Raw genomic sequence first — 12,403 nt, 5'->3', positions numbered from 1 at the left:
CCCCCGCTCATGCTCTCTCTCCCTCCTTCAAAAATAAATAAAAACATTAAAATAAAAGTTTAAAAAAAAAAGTCACAGGGTGGCCAAAGAAGAAAATTAGAGGCCAAAAAATTTGAAGAGGCTGACAGGCAAAAAGATGGGTCGTGGGAAGTAACCTATGGCCCTTGGCCACTGGTTCAAGGCCACAAGGGAGGACACATACAAAGTGAGGGCTCTCATCCTTCCCTCAGACCATCACTGAGATGCCCACGTACCATGCAAACTCAAGCGTGCTCGACTACAAAGAGAAAATGGTAGTGGACCGTGGACACGGGGAGGCTCCACGCTTGAGAGGACAGGGAGAGACCATATGCAGACACTCATGGGGGATGATGGGCTGCCACTAAGGGCCTTCCAACCCAGACAGTGTTCTGTACAATCACAGCTGTGACACGCATCCAATAAAAGGAACAGCTCTGTGTACAGGACTCTGTTGGCATGGCCCGTCCTGTCTTGGGAAGGGAAAATAAAGAGATTCACAGACCTGGGAAGAAGTCTATGTAGTTGAATGCACCTTATACTCACAGGGGAGGCTTTTAAAAAGTTAAAATCACATAGGCACCAGGATGGCTCAGTCCATTAAGACTCTTGGTTTTGGCTCAGGTCATGACCTCACAGTTCATCAGTTCAAGACCCACAGCAGGCTCTGTGCAGGCAGTGTGCTGGCAGTGCTTGGGAGTCTCTCTCTCCCTCTCTCTCTCTGTCCCTCCCAGCTCTCTCTCAAATAAGTAAATAAAATCGCTTAAAAAAATTAAATCACAAGCTCTTGGTAGGGCCTGGGCATCTGCATTTTTAGAGGCTCCCTCAAGTACTTCTAATGTACAATCAGGTTCCAAAATCACTGATCTAATCCAACCCTCTCTTATTACAAATAAAAAAAGCTGAAGCCCCAGAAGGTCCAATACTGTAACTCGACCAGGGTCACACACACAGAGGACACATCTGAGCTGGAAGCTTTAGCCTTCTAACTGCCAAGTCATTTTTTTCTAGCCACACTCCTAGACTGTTCACCACTCACCAGCTGTGTTTCAAAAGTAAAAAGAACATTTTATAGGTAGTATAGGGTTTGGCATGTATGTAAATATAGGATAAACATAAACATAGATGTCATATATACATATACAGCATAAAAATACTGAAACATACCCATATACATGTTTATATGTCTATATTCTGTATATAAATATTTACACGTAATTTCAACTTCTGAGGCAAAAATATATAATCAATATGAAATTTGCCCATACGTTTCAGACTTTCAAAAGAAAATCTTGGCACACAGAACGTTATTTTTTTATTTAATTTTTTAAATGTTTACTTATTTTTGAGAGAGAAAGAGCATGAGCAGGGAAGGGGCAGAGAGGGGGAGACCCAGAATCCGCAGCAGGCTCCAGGCTCTGAGCTGTCAGCACAGAGCCCGACACAGGGCTCGAACTCACGGACCGCAAGATCATGACCTGAGCCGAAGTCAAATGTTTAACTGACTGAGCTAGCCAGGCACCCCTAATGTTCATCTATTGTGTGTGTGTGTGTGTGTGTGTGTGTGTGTGTGTGTGTGTGAGTGACAGAGACAGAGAGAGAATGAGATTGAGAGAGAAAGCAGGGAAGGAGCAGAGAGAGATGGAGACTGAGAGAATCTCAAGCAGGCTCTGTGCTGTCATGCTGTCAGCACAGATCCCAATGTGGGGCTGGATCCCACGAACTGTGAGATCGTGACCTGAATCGAAACTCAGATGCTTAACCAAGTGAGCCACCCAGGCGTCCTGAATGTTACTCTTTAAACGGGTACTACAAAATCAGGTGGAATGTTTTAGTAGTTTTTTTTTTAACGTTTATTTTTGACCAAGCACAAGTGGGGGGAGGAGAAAGAGGGAGACACAGAATCTGAAACAGGCTCCAGGCTCTGAGCTGTCAGCACAGAGCCCGACACGGGGCTCGAACTCACAGACCACGAGATCATGACCAGAGCTGAAGTCGGACGCTTAACCGACTGAGCCACCCGGGCGCTCCAGCACTTTGTTAGTAAAAAATAACAGCAGCATTGTCAGAGATCAGTGTAGAACTCGTTTTGTGTACCCTGTTTATAACTTATCCAGAAGAGACAAGGCACAGGGGAACACACACATTTCTAGGCAACACTAAGTTCTTGCAGGTTGGGAAATGGCACACTAAAGGAAGACACGTTGGAAAGACTGTCTAATGAAGATGTCATCAGTGTGCACGAGAGCAGGGTAACCAGCCAGAAACTTCACTCTGGGGAAATTAATATAAAGAATACTTTAAGTATAGATTGTGAATTCTGACTTCCAACTTCTCTTGGAAAATAACCTCATAGGTTGCCTCACCTTTACATTAAGCACGAGAATGGGTAAGCAAATGAATTTAACTCTAATGGGCAATGTCAAGGGTGATAAAAACGCATACGTTTGTAAAATAATCTAGGATATTTGGGATCAGAGGTAATGATAGTAATATGAGGCAGTAACAGTGAAAATGGTTGGAACAAAATTATGCCCTGTCTCATTATTTCCTTCTCTGGGACACCTCAAAGCAAAGGTAATATGCTTTCAAGACAGAAGTAGCAACTACACTCTATATTCTACACTCTATATTCTACTTCTGGTGTGGGATCCTTTATTGTATGAGTGAATCAATTGAATCGTCCGTACAAATGAATCAAATGAGCACATAACGTAGAGAGAGGAGAAAGTAATGGTGGGAAGAAATAATTATCACAAAAGCAACCATACGTGATCTCTAAACTGTCCCACAGAGTTCCTGCACACTTTCATAGGACTCTTGGTATCTACAAATTACAGTTTTTTTAAAGAAGGATTTAAAGGACACAGAAGACTATTCTTCCTAAATTAGAGCCCCATGGGCTATGGCAATCCAAAAGTATGAACAAAATGACCGGAAAGGTGACAGACCTTGCAGACGCCTGCAAAAGGCCCAGAGATGATGAACTAAAGTGGCCTAGAAAATGAGGGGTTTCCACACGAAGACACAGTGAACTGGGAAAATCTCTTCCTTCTACCAGACAAAGATTAAGGGGGTAGAGGGAAAACTGGCAAAGCCCTACAGGGTATAGAGTCAAGGAAGAACACGAACTTGGCAAACCCTGGAAAATTACAACAGTGAGAGGGGCCCATGCAGGATCCGTACAGCCACCCTCTGTCCATTCATTCAGTCCACCAATACTTCGTGAGCTGCTGGTGCCGTGGGTACGGGGGGAAAAGCAAGCCCCGACCCCTGTCCTCAGACCACTTACACTCTAGTGAGAGAGCTATCAAACAAAAGGTTTTTACAAGTAAGTTCTCAGTGTCGTCAAATCTAAAATCCCATTAATTGCAGGTTGCATCATTAACTGTAAGGCATCTCCCAGGTTCAGAAGGAACAAAAAGAACAAAACGTGGCGGGGGGGGGGGGCGGGGGGGATCAGTACGTGAGCACTTACAAGACACAGGTGCTCCAAGTGTGACGCATGCTATGAGAGAGACGAAGAGGCGCCAGGAAAGGTGGGGGAGGGGGTGCGGGACAGCTTCTCTCAGGCAGTGACCTTGAATGTGAGTCCCAAAAGGCACACAGGTGTCAGACAGGTGGGAAGGGGGAACAAAAGGCAATATGAGAGGATAGAACATGGGCAGCTCTGCTACGGGGTCTACCTGACAGGCTGAGGTGAGAAGGAGCTCAAGGGAGGACGCAGGGTCTGTGACAAACTGAACGGGTCATGGCCAGTCTAATGACGCGTGAGTTCTGATTTTGTAAAACGGGACGTGAACCATAGGAAATACTTTCTGGAGACTCTGTGTGGCCCATAGGCTACCATATTAAAGACCTGGGGACACATTATAAGAGTAATGGCAAGCCATGGGGTGCCTGGGTGGCTCTGTCAGTTGAGCATCTGACTCTGGATTTCAGCTCATGATCTCATGGCTGATGGGATCGAGTCCCACTGCCAGCGCAGAGACTGCTTGGGATTGTTTGTCTTCCTCTCTCTCTCAAAAGTAAATAAACTTAAATTAAAAAAACTCCAGAATATACAATCAACAGGGCTTTGTAAGAGATTAGATAGAAGGGTGACTAAAAGTGAGATGCCAAGGTTTCTAGAAAGAACTGGATGAATGGGGCTGAGCTACTGAACTAGAGGAGGGGCAGAATGGTTTCAGCGGTATGTGCCCAGCTAGATAGGAATGCGGGGATCAGTACAGAGATCTGGACTGGAGACACAAATCTCAGAACACCTAAATCGGGTCCCCCGGGGAAAGGCACTGAAATGCAGATTTGCAGTTTTGTGTGCACGAGGTTCCCGGAGGAGTGCTCCTGGGATCAGTACCTCTAGGGAAGTGAGGCAAGAGAACTCTGTCCAGGGAGGAGACGGGACAATTCTGGAGATGGAGGTCCTTCACAGGCGTCCTGTTTTGGGGCAAGGCAACCAGTCCCTGGTAGCCTCCACCCACAATGCCCAGTCACTGAACATGGGCTACACAGAGGGGGAGTAGGACCAAGGGCAAAGTGGCTCCCTTAGGCTGAAGGTACTTCCTGGAGACAAACTCCTCTGAGGCCGGCAGCCCCTTAATCTCCCCCCCACCAGGGGAATGAGTGCCTCAATCTAATAGCAAGGTTGGGATCTAGGTGGTACCCCCAGAGCATTCCAAAGCACCCAAAGAGACCGAATCTCTGACAACAGTGGGTTTCCCTGTGTTTTTGTCACTTCTCACTGCAGATGTGTTCTCAGCAACGGCTGCCTTCTGTTGGGAGTCCTGTGCAGGTACCGAGGCATCCCTAGGGGGTGACTTCTCTTTGCTTCCTTTAGCACCCTACAGGTTTCTCCAGTTCTTGACCAATCTCTGTTGGCCCAGGGTTTCCAGACCTGGTAGGCAGTACAAAATCAACCCCACAACATCCCATAGCCAGGGCTGACTTTTAGAGTGTGGCATTGTTCGCTTGTTTTTATGTTTTTGAGAGAGAGAGAGAGAAAGCGTGCACGACCAGGGGAGGGGCAGAGAGAGAGGGGGACAGAAGATCCGAAGCAGGCTCTGCAACGATAGCAGTGAGTCCGTTGTAGGGCTCGAACACAAGAACCATGGGATCGTGGCCTGAGCTGAAGTTGGATGCTCAACTGACAGAACCACCCAGGCACCCCAGGCACTGCTTTTACCAATGGCCTCAGATGGACGTTTCCTTGGCTTCCAGGACTGTGGGTAGTATTTTTCTAGTCCTCAATCAGGGAGAACACAGGAACTTCTAGTTCCCGGGCTTAGGTGAAGAGGCAAATCCCAGCTGCCCATGGTACTCAAAGGGCCTGGAGCCTGGACTCCTACCAACCTCACGAATGCTCAGCCCAATCCCCCCGAGCTAAGGCTCACAGCCGTGGCCATGTCACCCGGTTCCTGTGTTGTATCTGGTTGGTACGCTGTGTGTTCCAGTGCTTTCTTCTAGACTTGAGGACAGGGTCTGAGCTCCTCTACCTCGTCACAACCCTCCCCACGGGGCTTGGCACACAGATGGCCCTGCGGGACCCAAGTGGAATGGAAACTCCTCCGTGTTTCCAGATGTAAGCTTGAGCCTGGGCCTAGCGCCTCCCTCTTGGTGGTGTGACAGGGTAAGGGGCATGAGGCGGAGGTGCCCCTTTTTGTTTTCTGCTCTGTAAAATCAAGAGGAAGAGGGGAGCGGAGGGGGGCAGTGCGCCCACTGCCTCGGCCACTGCCTCTCACATTCTGTTACCTTGGCTTCCCTTGCCAAGACAGAAAAAGCAGCAGGAAGACTTGTTTAACATTTATTCCCTGGTTTTTTTTTTTTCCACTTCCTCTGAAATGAATATGAATACACTCTGGTCTTTACACTCCGCAGGAGCTAATCCCCCACTGGAAGCTTTGGGGAGCCTCATTCCTTCTCGCGGATGCAATCTGTCGACACAGGCTTTCCTTCGGGCTCTTCGGGAAGGTCTAGGGTGGATGGAGCGGCTCTCTGCTTGGAGCTCTATTACATTTATAACCATGGTTTTTTACAAAGAAAATAACATAGGAATTGCTTCCAGAACCCAAATGCCTGTGTCAAACGATGCCTTCTCTTTGAGCAGCAAGGCGGCTTTCGGGGGCTTGTCTGGGCACCTGAGTGTGCCCCCACCACCTCTCAGCTGCCTCTGGAGGGGGGCAGTCACTGAGGCCTGAACCCACCACACACGCTCAATAGGAAATGTGTACTTTCATTGTTGAAAGAACCATGGGAAGAAAACGATATTTTAATAAATGGAAGGGTTTAATAAGTATTATTTGCTAAGTAAAATCATATTTCCCTTGAATGTCTTGGGCCATGTATCAACTTCATTAACAAAGAAAAATCTGGCTGAAACGTTTAATCCCTTCAAATAATGGCAAAAAAAATTCTCAATATTCATCTGGGGGGGGTGGGCATTTAGTAATTGGTGTGTGCAGAGCACTAGAAGGAGGCCCTGTGGAGGTATTTTGTCTCTAGTATCAAGAAGCTTTTTAAGGTACCTAATTTATTTTGTGGCTCGCTCCGTAGGATAAAAATGGTCTTAGAATTGCTAATCCAGTTGAGATGATTTAAATTACTCAGGGCTGTGGAAGGCTATCTGTTAAATTATCTGCCCATGCCCTCTCACACATTTGTGCTTTTAAATCACGCAGAGTATTTTCTCTGTGCAGAATAAGGAACCCTCATTATAAAGCACTCCCAGCCCTCTCCGTGAATCATGCGGAATGGGAATCCATCTTAGAAGTACGGTCATATATCTCCCCCACACTATCTGATGAAGCTTTCTGCTGGTTTCTTGGGTGGCCAATCACATGACAGATATACGACTGTGAGACAGGAACTGAAATAAAATTCCTATAATACCCTTAGGGGGAAGGGGGATTGTCACTGGTGAGCGTTTAAGTCAATGACTTAATTTTCTTGAAGCTTCCCTCCACCCTCACTTTGAGCTCGGAACTCAACACCCAAAAGAGCCGCTTCATTTATCTACCGAATCCGCGATACTTAAAGCTGCTATAGTTTTCCACATTGTCTTCCAAGGATTTCAATAAATGGTTGAACATCTATCCCGGTGGAGTTAATGTAATACTCTAATCAGCAGCCTCAAGAGTGCTTTACACGGTCGGACTCTATGAGACAAAAGGATTAAAAAGCAAAGCATCCAGTGTTTCCAGAAAGTACCCTTTTGATGACACTGCGGCAGTGAATCTCAAGACCAGAGGGTGCACTCTCAGATCCCTGTTGTCGGTGGCTGTGAACGGCACACAAGATCCCGAAATCCTCCAGCCCACCCCCTACATCTGTCTCATCCACGTAACAGCAACACCAAGTGCAAGCAATGTTGCAAATGTGTGACTGCCACCCCAGAGATCACATCAAGGGTAAGAAATGCATTCCCTAGGGAGTAATTCCATGGCTCCCCCTCACGTGCATGTGTACTATTTCTCAACAAAACATGTAAGTAACCTGAAACCATTTTTTAAAACTTAGGGGCGTCTGGGCGGCTCAGCTCACTGAGCTGCCAACTCTTGATTTCGGCTCAGGTCATGATCTCGTGTTCGTGAGTGTGAACCCCGAGTCCGGCTCTACGCTACCGGTGTGGAGCCTGCTTGGGACACACTCTCTCTCTCTCACTCTCTCTCTCTCTCTCTCTCTCTGTCTCTCTCTCCCCCTGCCCCCTCCTGCTTGCGCACATGAACGCACACTCTCTCTCTCTCTCTCTCTCAAAATAAATAAATAAGCTTTTTATTTTTTTTTTTTAAATAGAAGTAATTCCACGGTGGTTTCCATTTCTGACTCCTAACTCAGTAGCTGGCCGTTCCTTTCTTCAAGTTCCTCAGACCAAAGCCTTAGAGTTATCCTGGACTCCTTTCTTTCTCGCTCAGCATCCAGTGTGTCCGGAAGCACTCCTGGCTTGACTTTCAAAACGTTTCCAGAATCCAGCCACTTCTTACCACCTCTACCATGACTATACTAGCCCGGACTACCACCCCCTCTCCCCTGGAGTCCTGCAGGAGCCTGGAACTGGATTCCCTGCTCCACCCTCCGCCCTTACTGTCTGGTCTCCACTCAATGGCCAGCGTAATCTTGTTACCACTGCAGCCAGAACATCTCACTCTTCGGCTCAGAACTCTGCCATAGCGCCCTTCGCCTGGCCCTCGAACAGAGGAAAAGCCACGCTTCCGACAGGGGCCTCCTGGGCGCCACGGGGTCCCCGCTCCGGTCCCACCCCACATCTGAGTTAACTCGTCCTCACCTCACTCCCTCCACAACACCCGTGCTGACCTCCACGATACTCTTCCAACAGGCCAGAAACATCCCCATCATGGGGCCTTTACTCTTTTCATCTTGCCGCCTGGAACATTCTTCTCCCAAATAGCAAACGTGGCTGATCCTTCCCTCGCCAATCTCACCCTAAAGGCACATTCCAGGTAGGGCCTTCCCCGCTCACTCCTGCCAACCACAACTCACAACTCCTGGCATGCCTCACCCCTTCCCCTGCTTTGGCCACTCTACAAAATGTACCACCTGACAAGCCATGTATTCGTTCGTTCATTCATTCATTCATTCATTCATTCATTCATTCATTCATTCATTCATTACTGTGCCTCTCTCCACTAGAATGTAAGTGCCCTGAGGGCAGGAATTCCCATCTGCTTTTGGGCTGCTGCATTTGCAGCACCTACGAAGACACTAGCTCACTACGGGTGTTCAATGAGTATCTGCGCAATGAATGAACACATCCTTGGACTATGTGCCAAGGTACCTGAGAACTCTAGGCTTCAATAAGCTTATCTTCAGACCTTTCTCAACACACACACCACAGTAACATCTTCAGAGTCTGTAGCAGGTTGTGGTAAAGGAGCAAACAGCAGACCTTACAGGATTTCTGGAAGGCTTTTGGATCAACTTCCACACTTCAGAAGGTGAGGTTACGTCAAGGTTCACAGGACAGGCCCATGTCAGCAGGCTAGAGGGCCGGAAACTGCTGTTTCTCTGTACATGGACTTCGGTCTAGTCTGGGGGAACAGGGGCATGGAGCCGTCCTGAGAAGACAGAACATTCTGGTGTCCTGTCCATTTCTGCCTCAAACACCAACCACACACTCCATGTCCAACACTGAGATTTTTCTCCTACAAAAACAGACACTCCTTCAAACCCAAGTATCACTGCAGAAAAGAAACTTTCCAATGGAAACTTGGGAAGTAAGAGGAATGTACTATAGGTCCAAAGATTCATTGTTTGATTGGAGATTGGTTTGGGGTTAGAGTACAAAGAGAAATTTGATGGCAATACACTTCCCGGGGGTTCTATTTTTTTTTTTTTTTTTTTTGGCAAAGAAAATAAAGACAACATGAAAAAGAAATATCTGACCAGCAGCATTTTTATCAGGAGTAACACAAACTTTTTTTTTTTTGGGGGGGGGGGTCTTTGTGTGTGTGTGTGTGTGTGTGTGTGTGTGTGTGTGTGTGTGAGAGAAAGTAAGTGGGAAAGGAAAAATAACACTTTTTTTCCTCCAAACTGAAGTTTCTTCAATAGATCTGTTCTCTCTGCTCCTTTTTCTGTTACAGAATGACAAATTATTAGTTCACTGCAATTAGCCGTTATCAGTTTGGTGGCTTTATTGCCACACCATTTTTTTTTTTTTATTAAAATGGTGTCAGTGAAACCAGTGTTTCTCACTGAAACGCATCAGCATTACCTAATTCCATTCCAAATCCTGGAAATCACCTTATAATACTTTGCAAAGAATTGATAAAAACAAAAATAAAAGTTTTAATAAAAACGGCTCCCAGGTCCTGTTTGCCTACATAAGACTTTTTTTTTTTTTTTTTTTTTTTTTTTTTTTTTTTTAGAGATAATGACTGCCCTGGTAATAAAGATACAAATTAAATAGTTCATGTTAGACTAGGAAATTTGCAAAGACAAACTCCTCAGTCACGTGTCTATGATTTTTGCTACTGTTTCTCATTCCAATGACTACTTAGCACCCCCAGTTGCCTGGAGGGCTTTGACCCCTAAGTAGACAGCACCGTTTTCTTATTATTTTATTTTTGCCTGTGATGTGACTCTGGCAAGATCGCGTACCCCTGCAGAGCAGGAGTTAGAGCTTGTGCTGTTCTGGTAACCCCATGCGGTGGCAAGCACAGTACCAGACACAGAGTAGGTGCTCAATAAAGACCAGCTGCTTCAAGGGTACCTGGGTGGCTCAGTCGGTCAAGCCTCCGACTTTGGCTCAGGTCACAATTGCCCAGTTTGTGAGTTTGAGCCCCAAGTCGGGCTCTGTGCTGACAGCTCAGAGCCTGGAGCCGGCTTCGGATCCTGTGTCTCCCTCTCTCTCTCTGCCTGTGCCTGATTCATTCTCATTTTCATTTCCATTCTCTCTCTCTCTCTCAAAGTAAGTAAACATAAAAAAAATTTTTTTTTTAAATACCAGCTGCCTCATTACTGCTACCAGCGACTACTTAAAACTATGACAATGGCTTTGACAATAAATACAGGTGAGGAAAGGACTGGCTTACATAAGATGCCCTGTAAAAAAGCAAAGGACAGGAGCAGGAGAAGAAAATGATGGAACAGACTCGTGCACATTTGCATCACGTATCAGGGTGAGTTGGATTTCAGGAGTCTCAAGCAACACTCTTAAATGGTTAGCTTTCAAATAAGTATTTTGAGATGTGAATTCAGAGCTAAAAGAAATTCTTACAGTTTTCATCCTGGGCAATGCATTGTAAAGGGATCCCAAAGAAAGACGTATAGCTGTCATTGTACCACACCAGAAGCTCGGTACCCCTGGGAATATCTATACAGGCTCGGTAGAATATATTCGACCTATTCAAAACAAAAGAAAACCCAGCTTAGTAATAGGTAGGATTCAGGTGCCCCACCCTCCACATTTTCATTGCCCCAAAAAAGTTCTGCCTGGCTCCATCTAAACAGTTTGTTTGCAATAAAATCTGCACCCACCTTATCATTACCAGCAACCAATTACAGCCTCTACCCCGGTATAATAAACACCTTACAGTTTATTTCCACAATGTTCCTCCACAGAACATCTTGGCTGAAGAGACACATACAGGGCCCAAGAGCTGGCATAAAGCCAGGGGCTCATTAAAAACAAAAAACAAAACAAAAAACTCCATCTCAGATTAATGAGAAAATTCCATCTCTCGGCAAATTGTAGATGCTGGTGCCTCACCTTCATCTATCAATTAATATTATTGATTTCCTTTTTGAAGGAAAAGCATTACACGTATTCTTGCAACGTGGCAATGGGAGTCCCCAAATCCGTAATAAAATTAAGCGGCTTTGTGATTTAAGGACAGAGGAAAGTAAAAATCTTCCCCATCGCCTATCTTCTCAAGTTTGACACAAGAGAAGAGAAAACCCCTCTTCTAGGGAAAACGAATGGAAATTCATTAAATACAAGGGGAGCACTTTACTCTGGCTGAAAGATTACCCTCTGAAATGACAGAGTGAAGGCACCAAGAAATAAACATTTTTTAAAACAGCTTTGGTACTGTAAAGAAAAACCTACAGATTAAAAAAAAAAAAAATGAGGAGACCGTGACTGGTTTCCTTAATGAAGAATTGCTACAAATATTAGCCTCAAGTTCAAGATAAAAGTGTTTAGGGTTGGTGGGCCTTAAATTTAGCCTTTCTGTAAGGAATGGCCTTGGCAGGGCAATTGGCTCCTTGTAGAACACTGCAGACATAAGGCAAATCCTTCTCCACATTTTTCATGGCAGTGAGATATGCACTTGTCAACATATTTTGTCACCACAAAGTGGCTCTTGGCAATAGGATCATAAAGATCAATAAAAAAAAAGTGCAGATTCTCAATATTTTACTTGCAGCTGCAAAAATTTCATTTATCTTGTTATTTTCCTTACTTGCTGCCATTCTGTCTCACGAGGGCACTGCTAACTAAGCAGAATGTTTTTCCCAACATTCTATGAATATCTGACAAAAACTCCAGCCAGTTGTGCGGACCTCGCCACCCTGCCTCCCTCCGCATCTCCAAGAGCTGTGCATTTTATTAATTCTTTCCACTGCTACATAAAAAAATCAAAATTGGAGCCGAGCTATAAATCACCGGCATCTCCTAACTTGAGAAAAATTGAGTCGACTTTGTACTTCACCCTTGTAACATTTCATCTCTCGGTTTGGCTTCCCTTAATATAAACACAGCGCCCGGCAAATGAATGTGCTAAAAACCAAATGACACACTTTGCTGCTGAAAGAACAGAACTGTTTTCAAGCAATGGGTGGTCTTCTGAGGCACAGAGTAAGCCGAAAGGGAGGGGTGGGCAAAAAAAAAAAAAAGAAAAGAAAAAAAATGTGTAAGGGTACACCGTTCCTT

At 45.6% G+C, this 12,403-nt stretch overlaps 1 protein-coding gene across 1 annotated transcript in view; it reads right to left on the bottom strand.

Moving 5' to 3' along the window:
- Positions 1–12,403, bottom strand: part of PRDM6 (PR/SET domain 6) — a 105,235-nt gene that overhangs the window by 18,406 nt on the left and 74,426 nt on the right. The window contains exon 4 of the mRNA XM_047093914.1: positions 10,748–10,872. Coding sequence (XP_046949870.1) covers positions 10,748–10,872 — 125 coding nt within the window. The remainder of the gene's footprint in view (positions 1–10,747; positions 10,873–12,403) is intronic.

This window comes from Lynx rufus, unplaced genomic scaffold (genome assembly GCF_022079265.1).
Source record: "Lynx rufus isolate CCGP_SWC_20201006 ecotype Redwood Valley unplaced genomic scaffold, mLynRuf1.p SCAF_1, whole genome shotgun sequence".
Classification (NCBI taxonomy): Eukaryota; Metazoa; Chordata; class Mammalia; order Carnivora; family Felidae; genus Lynx; species Lynx rufus.
Note: the sequence above shows the minus strand (reverse complement) of the source record. Positions and strands in the feature narration are given on the sequence as shown.